The 12,736-nt window shown below is 51.3% G+C and overlaps 1 protein-coding gene across 1 annotated transcript; it reads left to right on the top strand.

Annotated features, from left to right (window-relative positions):
• Nucleotides 1-286: 286 nt before the first annotated feature.
• On the top strand, nt 287-11,598 carry RIIAD1 (regulatory subunit of type II PKA R-subunit domain containing 1). Its single transcript, XM_030199590.1, has 5 exons — nt 287-396; nt 10,048-10,160; nt 10,834-10,910; nt 11,012-11,058; nt 11,421-11,598. The coding sequence occupies exons 2-5, from the start codon at nt 10,098-10,100 to the stop codon at nt 11,513-11,515; spliced, it is 282 nt and encodes a 93-aa protein (XP_030055450.1). The 5' UTR covers nt 287-396; nt 10,048-10,097; the 3' UTR covers nt 11,516-11,598.
• The last annotated feature ends 1,138 nt before the right edge of the window (nt 11,599-12,736 follow it).

Below are 12,736 nucleotides of genomic sequence, written 5' to 3'. Positions count from 1 at the left end.
TATTCCACCATTAAAATTCCAAAACACCCCCCCAAAGATGCGCAGCCCCCTAAAACTGCGTATCTCCCTAAAACAATTTAAAAACAATATCACTTTTGGTCAGATCCCCATAGTTCATCCAAACAGGACCTCCAAATGCCCTTACTAACCAAAAATAATTTAATTAATTAATCCTCACTAAGGCCCTGTCCAGGCCCCGATTTCAGGACTACTCAGAGCTTCAGAGTTTTACTGAGCATGTGCAAAACTTGCCATTACCCAGTAATGCTCTCTGTCTCTACTTCACTTAAAGCCAGCCAGCCAGCAGGGCAGGTCATCATCATAAACAACTTCTGCCCCCAAAAATATCCCATTTCTGCAGCCCTGAGGACCCCTCCAGCACTTCAAAAGAAAAAGGTAACTTTTGTATTTTGTTTTTAACCATATTACATTCAGATCATAAATATAAAACCAGGAATGGGCCCAAGTGCCTCCTATCCCTGGATTTATTTTATTTACATTTGTACCCTGGGGCAATGGAGGGCTAAGGCCTGTGCCTGCAGTAGGAATTGAACCCAGTTCTCCAAGACCAAAGTCCACCACTCTAACCACTAGGCCACCCCGAACAACTCAGTGCTCAGTTCAGGGTCTGATGGTCTGGAGGTGGGTTGAGTTTTTAATCTAGTTCTTGGGACACTGTCAGGTTTTTAGGACAGCCACAATGAATGAATATGCATGCAAGAGATTTGCGTACAGTGGAGGTGGTGCATGGAAGTTAAGTTCATGCATATTCTTTGTGGATACTCTGAAAAGCTGCCATGCTGGGTTAAGAACCCGTGTTTTTCATGGCTTTAGGTTTGATTATTAAGCAGTTGCATGCATTGTTTATATGGTTCTTATGTTCTCCTGAAGAATTATGGATAAGAGAAGACAGGGATATGATCCAGCAGGGTCTCCTATGCCACTTTCCATCTAGGATTTTTAGAGACAGGGCAGCGAGGAGGCTGATGGAGGAGGGGGCAGTGGAGGATGACTCGGGAGGTTGGGCTTTGTGATGTGCCCAGTATTAAAGTGTGGCCCCCGGGCCTCATGTCACTGCTCGGAGGAGCAGCCTAAGCCTTCAGTCCGTCCATCCAGGCAAAGGCCTGCGGGGTGAGGGAAGAAGCAAGCGTGGATCGTCCGCTTTGGACCAAGACAACATTTCAGATCTGGATCTAGGCCAGGAAAAGACACGAGGAAGAAACCCGGGCCTGGCCTGGGTGTGCAGCGCGTGAGAGCCTCAGCAGCACCGCCGAAGCTGTAGCAGCAAAGGATCAGCAAAAGCAGCAGCAGTAGCAGCAGCAGCTCTGAAGCCAAGCCCCGCCTCTCTCATCACATGTGTCCCAGCGCGAGCGGCGACTCTCCACCCCTGCTGCACGCAGCCGTCACGCACATGAGTCACCGCCTCCCTCCCAGCGCACCTTCTACAGCGAGGGGCGGGGTCTCGGTTACCCTGGCAACGGGCAGCGGCAGCTCCGGCATGGAAGCACCGGACCAGGAAGCGCTGAACTGGGATCAGGAGGAGAAACTGAGGGAGCTGCAGGTGAGAGAGAGGAGGGGAGGGGCTGGGGTGAGCAGCAGATGTCATAGGGAGAGGAGGAGGGAGCAGCAGGTGTGAGAGGGGAGGGGCTAGTGAGCAGTGGGTGTGAATGGAGAAGGGGAGGGGCTGTGGAGCAGCAGTTGTGAGAGGGGGGAGGAATTGAAGTAGCAGGTGAGAGGGGGAGCAGAGGGGGGGAGCAGGGGGAAGAGGGGGGGGAAGGGAGCTGCTGGTTTGAGGAGTAAGGGAAGGGCTTAGGGAGCTGTAGGTACCTGAGGGGGGAAAGTGGTTGAAGGAGCTGGTGGGAGGGAGGAAGAAGGTAAAGGGATCCTGCAGGCTCTTGGATGAAAGAATGTCTGTAGGCAGAGATGGAGAGTACCTGTAGCGTGGTGGGGGGGGGGGGGGGGGGGCTGATGAAAAGGAGCAGATGTGCAAAACTGAGAGTGAGTTGGGAGGGAGGAGGCAAAGAGGGAGAACTGCAGGTAGTGCGGTAAAGAAGTGGAGATTAAGGGAGAGGAGCTGAAGATCTGGGCCTGGAGGAGGGGATAGGAATTGGTGCATAGAGCTACATGTGTGGGGCTGGAGGGGGGAGGGGGTCTGCATATTTATCACCACAGCTGCCAGCACCTATTTCTCACACTGAGCCTTTCTCCCTCCTTCCCTGGTCCACAAAATCGTTCACGGGGAAGCCCCGACCTATATGTCAGACCTTATAGACTTGCCTACCAGGAATGCAAAGAGATCAGCACGCACATTCCTCAATCTCCATAACCCTAACTTCAAATTACTAAAATATAAATCCACATACGCGACCAGTTTCTCATACATCTGCACGCAGCTATGGAACGCACTACCGAAGGCCATAAAAATAACGCAAGACCTATCTTCCGAAGGCTACTGAAAACAGATCTGTTCAAGAAGGCATACCATAAACACCCATCTTAAACACCAAAAAATAAGACTTTACACGACATAGACATAATTGAAATCTTATCACTTGACTGATCAACCTCCTTATCACTAATGAATAAGCATAACCACTTCAATCTCTATGTCGAATATGGTCTCTCCATAGTCGATGACCTAAAGAATGATACAACCGAATTTCGTACTCAGGAACGTTCATGTATTACTATAATTTATTCTTCCAATTTCTTACTCAGGAACTTTCATGTATTACCATAATTTATTCTTCCTTAACATATATATATCTATATCATGATCTGTTCACGTATGTTATGTTACATGTATGTTACCATGTATGTATGCAACTTAACACATTACCATTTGTAATTCTGTTACCCGGAAATGGCAACGCCCATTACAGCAAATGTAAGCCACATTGAGACTGCAAATTGTTGGGAAAATGTGGGATACAAATGCTACAAATAAATAAATAAAGAGTCGCGTAGAGAATGAAAAATATCTCAGGTCTCACCCCGAGGTGGAGCTTCTGCTTACCGGCTTCATCAGGTAGCCCCCTGCATTCCCTCCCCCCCCCCCCCCCCAACCTCTGTACCAGAGGAAGTCTGTTTCTCACTACTGCCACCTTGGTTTTTCTTGTTGCTAGAGAAGTCCTGCTGAAAAGACCACAGAACATTTGTGAGTTTGCTGCAGGTGAGATGTTCAGCCTCCACCTCACTCTGTCCCTGCCCTCCCTCCGATTCCTTTGTAGAAGGTCAGCCAACCTGCATGGAGTGCGATAACTTTGGGGCTGCCTTAACCTGGCCCTCATCTGGAGAGAAGTCTCCTCACAATGACCCATTAGACTCTTAGCTGAGGGTTCAGTGGTCAGTCTAAAGAACTTTAGTAACCATCAGGAAGTGGTGGAACACGTTGAAATAGAGATTTATAACTGAATCTACCTCTCCCCACAAAGCAAATGGTTCTACTATTGTTTTCAGTAACATAGGCAGGCTGCACACCCTCTCGCTCCAGCCCTCGCCTTCATCCCTCACGCACTCACAGACCAAGCATGAAACAGGTTTTGGGAATAAATGGCCACAGCTTTATTTAAACACATTAAACAATTCCTAGGAAGCACCCGAGCCTTGGGATCGACGTTGCAGATGCTCCGACCCTCAGCCATGCTTATCTAGCTAGAGCGCCAGCATCACCGCCCACACTACGACCAGCCCTGTCTCCGCCTCCAGCGTGGCCGAGCTTCCAACTGCTTGGGGCAGCCCACCCCCCAGACCAGCGTCCCACCTGCCCTGTGTAACCAGCGAGGTGACTAGTCTGCCAGCTGTGCGTGCTCCTGTCCCTTGCCTGGAGCGGGCGATCTTCCTTTCGGCTGTTGCTCCAGCACATCCCAGAGTTCCCCGGCTCGGGTGCCTCCGCCACTACTACTACTACTACTTAATATTTCTAGAGCGCTACTAGGGTTACACAGCGCTGTACAAATTAATAACTAAGGACGGTCCCTGCTCAGAAGAGCTTACAATCTAAAGGACGAAATGTCAAGTAGGGGTAGTCTAGATTTCCTGAGTAAAGGTGTTGTGATTAGGTGCCGAAAGCGACATTGAAGAGGTGGGCTTTGAGCAATGATTTGAAGATGGGTAGGGAGGGGGCCTGGCGTATGTGCTCAGGGAGTTTGTTCCAAGCGTGGGGTGAGGCGAGGCAGAAACAACCCGGGGGGCCTGAGAATCAGGGTCCTTGGGTCCCCCCTTTTCCCCCATTTCAGAAATGTCTCTCAAGGGCCTCCTGGAAGTCATTAAGGAGGAGGAAATCAGCAACTTCCGAGAGATGGATAAAATCCGGGCTGAAGTACCCCGGAGTGAGAGGGTAAGCCCAATAGTGCCAGATCTTTGCTCCGCCAAGCTGCTCCACCCATATGCCAATCTGTCGGTTAACCTTCGTCACACCCCTGGACCACAACCTGGAAGGGGACGTCTGCCACCTCGGTATGATATCCGACCAGAGGATAGTGGTCCCTGCCAGGATAGCAGAGAGTTCTAGGAGATCTTGCTTGGCCATGGCAATCAGGTGGCGGCATGGGGTGTGTCCAATGTCGTTGCCTCCCAGGTGGACAAGCAGGACATCGGGTTCAGGTGCCGTGAGCAGCAGCCGGCGGACATTGGGCAAGACCTGATGCCAGGGATGCCAATCCATGTCAGCGTCGCCCCCTTGGCATCTAACCCAAGGTGTAGACCTGGCCTCCGGGCCGTTAAGCGCTTGCGAGCATTGGCGATGTACGTATGACCGATGATCCACACTGTACCTGGCCGCGGCAGACCTGTAAGAGAAGGAATGGTTAGAGAAGGCATGGTTAGTCTATTGCAGTGGCCTGATGTAAGTCTGGTATGCGGCAGATCTCCAGCGGCCCAGCCGCTTGATGCCATGAGAGAAGAGACCCTGCTGGAAGGCAGTAGTTGCCGCCTCTATTCGGAAAGAATGGGTGCCGTAGTTGTCGGGGCACTGACCCATTTCCAGGAGAGCTTGTCGAAAGACAGCCGTAAACTGAAATCGAGTGAGAGGACTGGTGTCCTGATGCAGCAAAAGGGGTGGGGCAGGTGGCGGTCTAATCTTTAGGAAGGTGTTGAGGTTGGCAAGCGGGCAAATGTGCAAGCCTGGGACGCCATGCAGGGTAATGATGTGCCCTTTGCCCGTCTGATCCGTCTTGGACCTGGGAATGCGCAGGTGGACCACATCCTGTGCTAACGAGATATTACTCATCTGTAGTCCTCCCGTTGGTCTGGTCTTGGAGTGCACAGTGAGCTCGCCAATGCGCAGGGCGGCGAAGAAGGCCAAAGAGAAGGCTGCCCTGAACAAGGCGGCCTCATAACTGTCCCTGCACACTCTGTCCATGGCGACCCATAGGCCGTGCAGTAGTTCGTGGGTGACCGGCTGCTGAGTGTCGGGGAGCGTCGGAGTGAACCGCGCTCATCCTCTCAGCAAAGTCTTGATCAGGAAGCTGGAGCATGGGTTACCCCATCTGCGGAACTTGGCGAAAAAGGAGAAGTCTGCAATGCATGAGGTGACTGATGTGCTGGAAGCGCCCTGCTCGAAAGCATCCGTGATATAACGGGCAATGAGATGCTCAGGCACCGTTCCAATCGTCCATCCATGACTGACAGGTATTCGGAAATGTGATGATATGCCCGCTGGTACGCCCGCAGAGTGGAAGGGGCTAATGAGCTGCCGATGAGTAAGTGCATGGTGCTGTCACCAGCTGCCACAGGTGCTCGGGGACGGGGGTTGGGTCTTTGTGCGCCGAGGGGGCTAGCTGTCGAAAGAGGGAAAATTGAAAGCGTGAGAGAGCATCAGCAATACAGTTATCCACTCCGGGTACGTGCTTTGCTTGTGTGGTTAGATTAAGTTGCAAGCAGCGGAGCACAAAGTGGCGGAGAAGAACTGAAGTGTGTGGGCAACGCGCCATTTGTTTGTTTATGATCTCCACCACAGCTGCATTGTCGGACCAAAGGGTAACACTTCTGTTGGCAAGCTCAGTACCCTAAACGTGGACTGCTGCGGCAATGGGAAACAGTTCAAGGAAGGTGCTGTTTTTGGTGAGGCCAGAGCGTGTCCAGTGCGGTGGCCAAGGGACGGCGAACCAGTCCCCGCTGAAATAGGCTCCGCATCCAGAGGAACCGGCGGCGTCTGTATAGAGATAGAGATCGACGCTGGAAATTGGAGCCGATTGTATCAGGGCTCGTCCGTTGAAGTCCTGCAGGAAGCGGAGCCAGATGTGCAGATCCTGCTTGATGGGAAGTGTGATGCGCAAGTGATGGTGCTTGTGCGCTATGCCGGCAGTAGCGGCAGCGAGCCTGCGGACAAACACCCTACCCATTGGAATGACCCTACAGGCAAAGTTGAGGGAGCCAATCAGCGATTGCATCTGGTCAAGGGTGAGCTTAGGCAAACGCAGGGCGTGAAGGATCTTCCGTGAGAGGCCGTGCAATTTATCCTCTGGGAGCTTGGTGGTTAGTGTTGTCGAGTCTATCTCGATTCCCAAGAAGGTGATGACAGTGCTAGGCCCTGTGGTTTTGCTGCTGGCGACGGGCACTCCAAAGTCCAGGGCAACGGTGTAAAAGACATCCATGAGATCTCTGCAGGCACCGGAGTGGTGGGGCCCGGCAAAGAAGAAATCGTCAAGGTAGTGCACGATAGCTTGTACAATGGACCGCTGTGACACCACCCAGTACAAGAATGTGCTGAACGCCTCAAAAAGATTGCAAGAGACGGCACGCCCCATGGGCATGCATTTGTCAAAGTAGAAGTGGCCGTCATGGCAAAACCCCAGCAACGGGAAACAGTCTGGGTGCACGGGTAGTAAGCGGAAGGCGGATTCAATATCTACCTTGGCCATAAGCGCATTCTGCCCCATTGCCCGGACCAAGGACAGCGCAGAATCAAAAGACATATTCTGGACTGATGTCGCGCCATCTGGTATGGAGTCGTTGACAGAGTGACCAGGGGGGTAGGAAAGGTTGTGTATGAGACGGAACTTGCCATGCTCCTTTTTGGAGACGGCCGTAAGGGGAGAGACAAACATTCTGGGGAAAGGGGGATGGAGGAAGGGGCCTGCAACGCGGCCTGCCGATCGCTCGACAGAGAGTTTGTCTGAGATAACGATGGTTAGGTGGGACCTGGAGCGCAGCAGTGGAGGCTCAGAGCATGGCGGAACGACGCCCTGAAATGGTATAAGGAAACCATCTTGGAAACCATGCAGGAGTAATGTCGCAGCCTGTCGCTTAGGGTATCGCATCAGCCAAGGTTTCATAGCGTCCAAGCAAATGGGAGTAGGTGCAAGGGTGAATGGGTCAAGGTTTTGAGGGTCCTGCTTGTCGTGTGGCAGCCTTTCGAGGACACTGGGAGAGGGGGTGTGGAACTCCGCATGTGGTGCACAGGTGCTTGAACTTGCACTCTTGGATGGTGCAGCTTCCTTTGTTGTATCTCCAACACACTTCCCCAGGAAAGCGTGGCAGGCCTCCCTTTCTTGCTGCTGGGAGGCACCCTGTGTGGGGCGGAGCATCCTGTAGCGATGCTGTGCCTCGTGAGGACATTCCGCAACCATAATCCTCCGTCATCCATGTCCCACGCCATAGTAGGGTTAGCCTCCATTTTGTCCCTGAAATGCTCGTCATACACTAACCAGGCATATCCCTCGTGCTCCCGATAGATGCTGAGCACCGTCTCCAGGTAACAGAGCATAGAGTCAAGTTGATGAGGCTGTTTTCTGCAGACAATGCTCATCATGCGTGCATAGAGATAACCCTGCACGCAAGGTTCCTTGGAAGCACTCTATTGTGCTCTGGGAGCAGGTCACCCTTCTTCACTCATTTCTTGGCATGTCGCCTACGTCTGCCTTCGGACAGCTTGAAAATGTCAAAGTACCGCCGCCGCAGTACCTTCTTCCGCAGGGTCCTGGGTACTCTCTGCCATAAGCGCTCAGTGGGAACACCGTATGTGAATGTAGGCGCGGGTGCGAAAGGTATAGCATTCATGTCTCTAGTAGGGGATGGTGAGGAGGAAGAAGAGGAGGAAGAAGAGGATGAAGATGTGGTAGACCGTCTGGAGTGCTTGCGCTTCTTACCTTTCTTTCGCTGTTTCGTCGCCTGGGAGTAAAGGTTGCTGTGTCCCGTAGGGCGGCCCTGTTGCGAACGTGGGACCTCATGGCTTACCAGCCGAGAGGTTGTGAGTGCAGGGCTGTGATGAGATGAGGCTGACCGCTCCTGCAGCACCGTAGTGGCCGTAGGCTGGGCTTGCCTAGGGTCTCTGCAGCGGTCATGGGATGTACAGTGTGCACGGTGTCTGCAGCACGACGGGGATATGTGAGGCCTGCGACAGGACTGGGATCCACGGCTGCTGGATCTGGGACCCTCAGAGCTGCTCCTGGATGTGTGGGAGCTAGCGTGGTGACTGTGATGAGCTCTGTGACTGTGATGCAGTCTGTCGTCCCAGGCGTGTGGATCTCTGCGAGGGGATCTGCTGTCTTTGGAGAACGACCTGCGTCTGCTTCGTTTGGCGCTTAGGCCATAGGACGCTGGGCCGTTTGGAGACGAAGATCTGTGAATCAACACAGGGCGGGCTGCAGGATGCAGAACCGGACTGGATCTTCTCACATGGGTGTCCTCACATGGGTGCGCAGGGGATCCCAATGGTGTCAAACTTGCCAGGCGAGGCTGTACAGGAGAGTGCGGCGGGTCGGCCTGATCGTCCCCTGGCAAAGTAGCATCAGGCATGCAGTTTTCTAAGATGCCAGGAAGCACAGGAACAGCAGGCAAGCAAGAGCGGGTATCTGCAGCTGATGGTACAGAAGTAGTTGAAAGCAGAGGACAGTCTGAGTCAATGTACCTCTCGGGACGCTTTGCCCGCCTCGAGGATGAGCGTAGTGGTTGCAGTGCTGCGGCCTGGCTGGAAGTAGGCTGTGAAACCCGTGCACAGCGAGGCATACTGTGATATGATTAAAACCGCAAGGGTACACTGCCGAAAACAGTACGCGGCAAAGCAAAGAAAGAAAACAAAATGGCTGACTATGAGAAAAAAACGGCCAATATGGGCGGCCACGAAGGAAAAACGGCGAAGCTGGGCAACAGTGAAAAAAGGCCAAAATAAGGCGACCGGCACAAAAGTCTCTGAAAGCGAGTCTGGTTACCGTTGGTTCGCGATTGCTGACTACGGAGAAAGTCTGCGACTGCAGCAACCGCGCTGGCACTAAAAATCACTGAAAACACAGCTGATCAAATGACCGGCCACAACTGCACTCAAATGGAAAGGCCGGCCAAATCAAAATGGGAGGCCAAAATGGAAAGGTAGGCCAAATCAAAATGGGAGGCCAAAATGGAAAGGCCGGCCGTGTGATCAGCTGATCGAGTGGTCGGCCACAACCGCTCTACGCGGTAACGCTATACTATCGGCTGCCGCGAGCAAGGGAAGAAAAGTTTACCGTACAAAACGCGTGGTCCAAAAATTCCTGTGCCGCTCGTCCCAAAAATCCTGCGCTGGTCGCTGCCGACAAAGAAACCTCCCCGCCCTGTCGGCAGCCGTTTAAGCGGCGCATGGAGACCCTGAAGCTCCTCCTCCCCCCGGCTCCCCCAACCAGCGGCGGGCAGGGTCCCGCCACGTCAGGGGGAAGCCGGGAGGGGGAGGGGGCTCGTGCTGGGGAGCTGCCGTCGTGTGGCAGCCGCCATGTTACCTGCGGCTGCTCGGCATGCTCCTCGCTGGCCTTCTTAATCTACTATGGGCCAAGCCGAAAACATGCTCAAACGGTCTTTACTGAGAGACTGCTGATTTTGTTTGTTTCAGATCACTTTACAGACCCTGAGCTCCCAGAGAAGATTCAAGAGAAGATAATACACAAGGAGCAGCAAAGCAGGAAGCAATAGGGTGGGCTGAGATGATGGGCTGGCAAAAAAAACAAAAAAAAACCTTACACATTCCAGACGGGAAACCCACGAGAATCTGCAATGTTGTGATTAAAAGATCCATTTATGGTGAGGATGGAAAAGAATTAACTAGGTTATTCTTTTATTTCTCTTTATTACCTACAGCAAGGGGCGGGGTCTCGGTTACCCTGGCAACGGGCAGCGGCAGCTCCAGCATGGAAGCACCGGACCGGGAGGCGCTGAACCGGGATCAGGGGGAGAAACTGAGAGAGCTGCAGGTGAGAGAGAGGAAGGGGAGAGGCTGGGGTGAGCAGCAGATGTCATAGGGAGAGGAGGAGGGAGCAGCAGGTGTGAGAGGGGAGGGGCTAGTGAGCAGTGGGTGTGAATGGAGAAGGGGAGGGGCTGTGGAGCAGCAGTTGTGAGATGAGGGAGGAATTGAAGTAGCAGGTGAGAGGGGAGCAGAGGGGAGGAGAGAAGGTGAGCGGGGGGAAGAGAGGGGGGGGGAGGGAAGTGCTGATTTGAGGAGTAAGGGAAGGGCTTAGGGAGCTGTAGGTACCTGAGGGAGGAAGTGGTTGAAGGAGCTGATGAGAGGGAGGAAGAGAGTGAAGGGATCCTGCAGGCTCTTGGATGAAAAAAATGTCTGTAGGGAGAGATGGAGAGTACCTGTAGCTTGGGAGGGGGGGGGAGCTGATGAAAGGAGCAGATGTGCAAAACTGAGAGCAAAACTGAGAGTGAGTTGGGAGGGAGGAGGCAAAGAGGGAGAATTGCAGGTAGTGCGGTAAAGAAGTGGAGATTGAGAGAGAGGAGCTGAAGATCTGGTGCTGGGGGAGGGGATAGGAATTGGTGCATAGAGCTACATGTGTGGGGCTGGAGGGGGGAGGGGGTCTGCATATTTATCACCACAGCTGCCAGCACCTATTTCTCACACTGAGCCTTTCTCCCTCCTTCCAGATAAAGAGTCGCGTAGAGAATGAAAAATATCTCAGGTCTCACCCCGAGGTGGAGCTTCTGCTGACCGGCTTCATCAGGTAGCCCCCTACATTCCCTACTCCCCCCCCCTCCCCCCCAATCTCTGTACCAGAGGAAGTCTGTTTCTCATTACTGCCACCTTTGTTTTTCTCATTGCTAGAGAAGTCCTGCTGAAAAGACCACAGAACATTTGTGAGTTTGCTGCAGGTGAGATGTTCAGCCTCTACCTCACTCTGTCCCTGCCCTCCCTTCGATTCCTTTGTAGAAGGTCAGCCAACCTGCATGGAGTGCGATAACTTTGGGGCTGCCTTAACCTGGCCCTCATCTGGAGAGAAGTCTCCTCACAATGACCCATTAGACTCTTAGCTGAGGGTTCAGTGGTCAGTCTAAAGAACTTTAGTAACCGTCAGGAAGTGGTGGAACACGTTGAAATAGAGATTTATAACTGAATCTACCTCTCCCCACAAAGCAAAATGGTTCTACTATTGTTTTCAGAATCCACTATGGGCCAAGCCGAAAAGATGCTCAAAAGGTCTTTACTGAGAGACTGCTGATTTTGTTTGTTTCAGATCACTTTACAGACCCTGAGCTCCCAGAGAAGATTCAAGAGAAGATAATAGACAAGGAGCAGCAAAGCAGGAAGCAATGGGGTGGGCTGAGATGATGGGCTGGGCTTGATGCTAAGATTCTGCTGTTTGAGTCTGCATTCCACTTTCCTGAAAAATGATCACATTACGGTAAAGCTGACATGGAGTCTGGTGTTTTCTTGTGTTGCTGTCTCTTAACTGACACAGTAAGAGCCAGCTCTGTTCAGCAGCGTTTGCAGTGCATTTCTTTTTCAGGGATGGTACTGCTGAGGTCTCTGTCCATTGTCTCCTTACATCACATTTCAAACTTAGGTCCTGCTTTAACCTCATAGTACCAAGTGGGTTACAGAAGTCAAGAGGCCAGAACAATCTCTGGGAATTACATAAACTCTAAATACAAACACAACCTAAAATATATCTTCTTGTTAAACAATTTTTAAAATAAACAAGATTTAACCTTCCTTCTAAATGTCAAGTACTGCTGAGATACTGAGAACAAGGCAGCAAAGTTCTTTCAGACCCTTTCTGTTGAGAAAGCCAGTCATTTTTCAAAGATATTTTTAAACACTTTTTCCCCTTAAATGAGGGAAAAGCAAATATTGAGAAAATACCAAGCCTTCTAACCCCAGAACCAACATTAAAACAAAAAAAGAGATGTAAAAAAAATCTGGAACCAAACCATGTAATATTTTAAATAAAAATGTTTAAAGATAATTCTGGCCTTGACTGTAACCCAACATAAGGCAATATGAACTCACACTTAGAAAGTCCAAATATCAAAGGAACAGCTGTATTCTGCAGTTTGTAATCGTAATGTTTTTGCACAATCTAGGTATGCGCATGATAAGAAAATTCTTTGACAGACAACTTCCTCATGTAAAACACTTAACTAGTGTATTTACCTGAACTTCCAATAATACCCCACTATCAATCTGAATACCTATTTTCAGTTGTGCTCCCCTTCATCCCTAAAATCTTTCATATGGAGTGGAGAAAGAATCAATGGTTAGAGCAACATATTGAGAACCAGGAAAGCCAGGGTTCAAATTCCAGCACAGCTCCTTGTAATCTTGGGCAAGTCATTTAACACTTGTGAATCCTCCAGGATCAGGGCAATACCCAGTAAGCAACAACTGAAAATCCCATCCCTTTCCTACATATGCTGATAAGGGATACATAGTTTCAGGACACACAGAATTAACCTCTGGAATTTGTTGCCAGAGAATGTGGTAAAAGCAGTTAGATTAGCGGGGTTTAAAAAAGGTTTGGATAACTTCCTGAAAGAAAAGTCCATAAGC

This window comes from Microcaecilia unicolor, chromosome 4 (assembly GCF_901765095.1).
Source record: "Microcaecilia unicolor chromosome 4, aMicUni1.1, whole genome shotgun sequence".
Classification (NCBI taxonomy): domain Eukaryota; kingdom Metazoa; phylum Chordata; class Amphibia; order Gymnophiona; family Siphonopidae; genus Microcaecilia; species Microcaecilia unicolor.
This window is presented reverse-complemented; position numbering and strand designations above follow the sequence as displayed.

Excerpts from the sequence above, each read along its gene's own strand:
- RIIAD1 (XM_030199590.1), top strand. The coding sequence starts at position 10,098 with ATGGAAGCACCGGACCGGGAGGCGCTGAACCGGGATCAGGGGGAGAAA. Across the intron at positions 10,161-10,833 it reads AGAAACTGAGAGAGCTGCAG|ATAAAGAGTCGCGTAGAGAA; the intron begins GTGAGAGAGAGG and ends CCCTCCTTCCAG. Across the intron at positions 11,059-11,420 it reads CATTTGTGAGTTTGCTGCAG|ATCACTTTACAGACCCTGAG; the intron begins GTGAGATGTTCA and ends TGTTTGTTTCAG.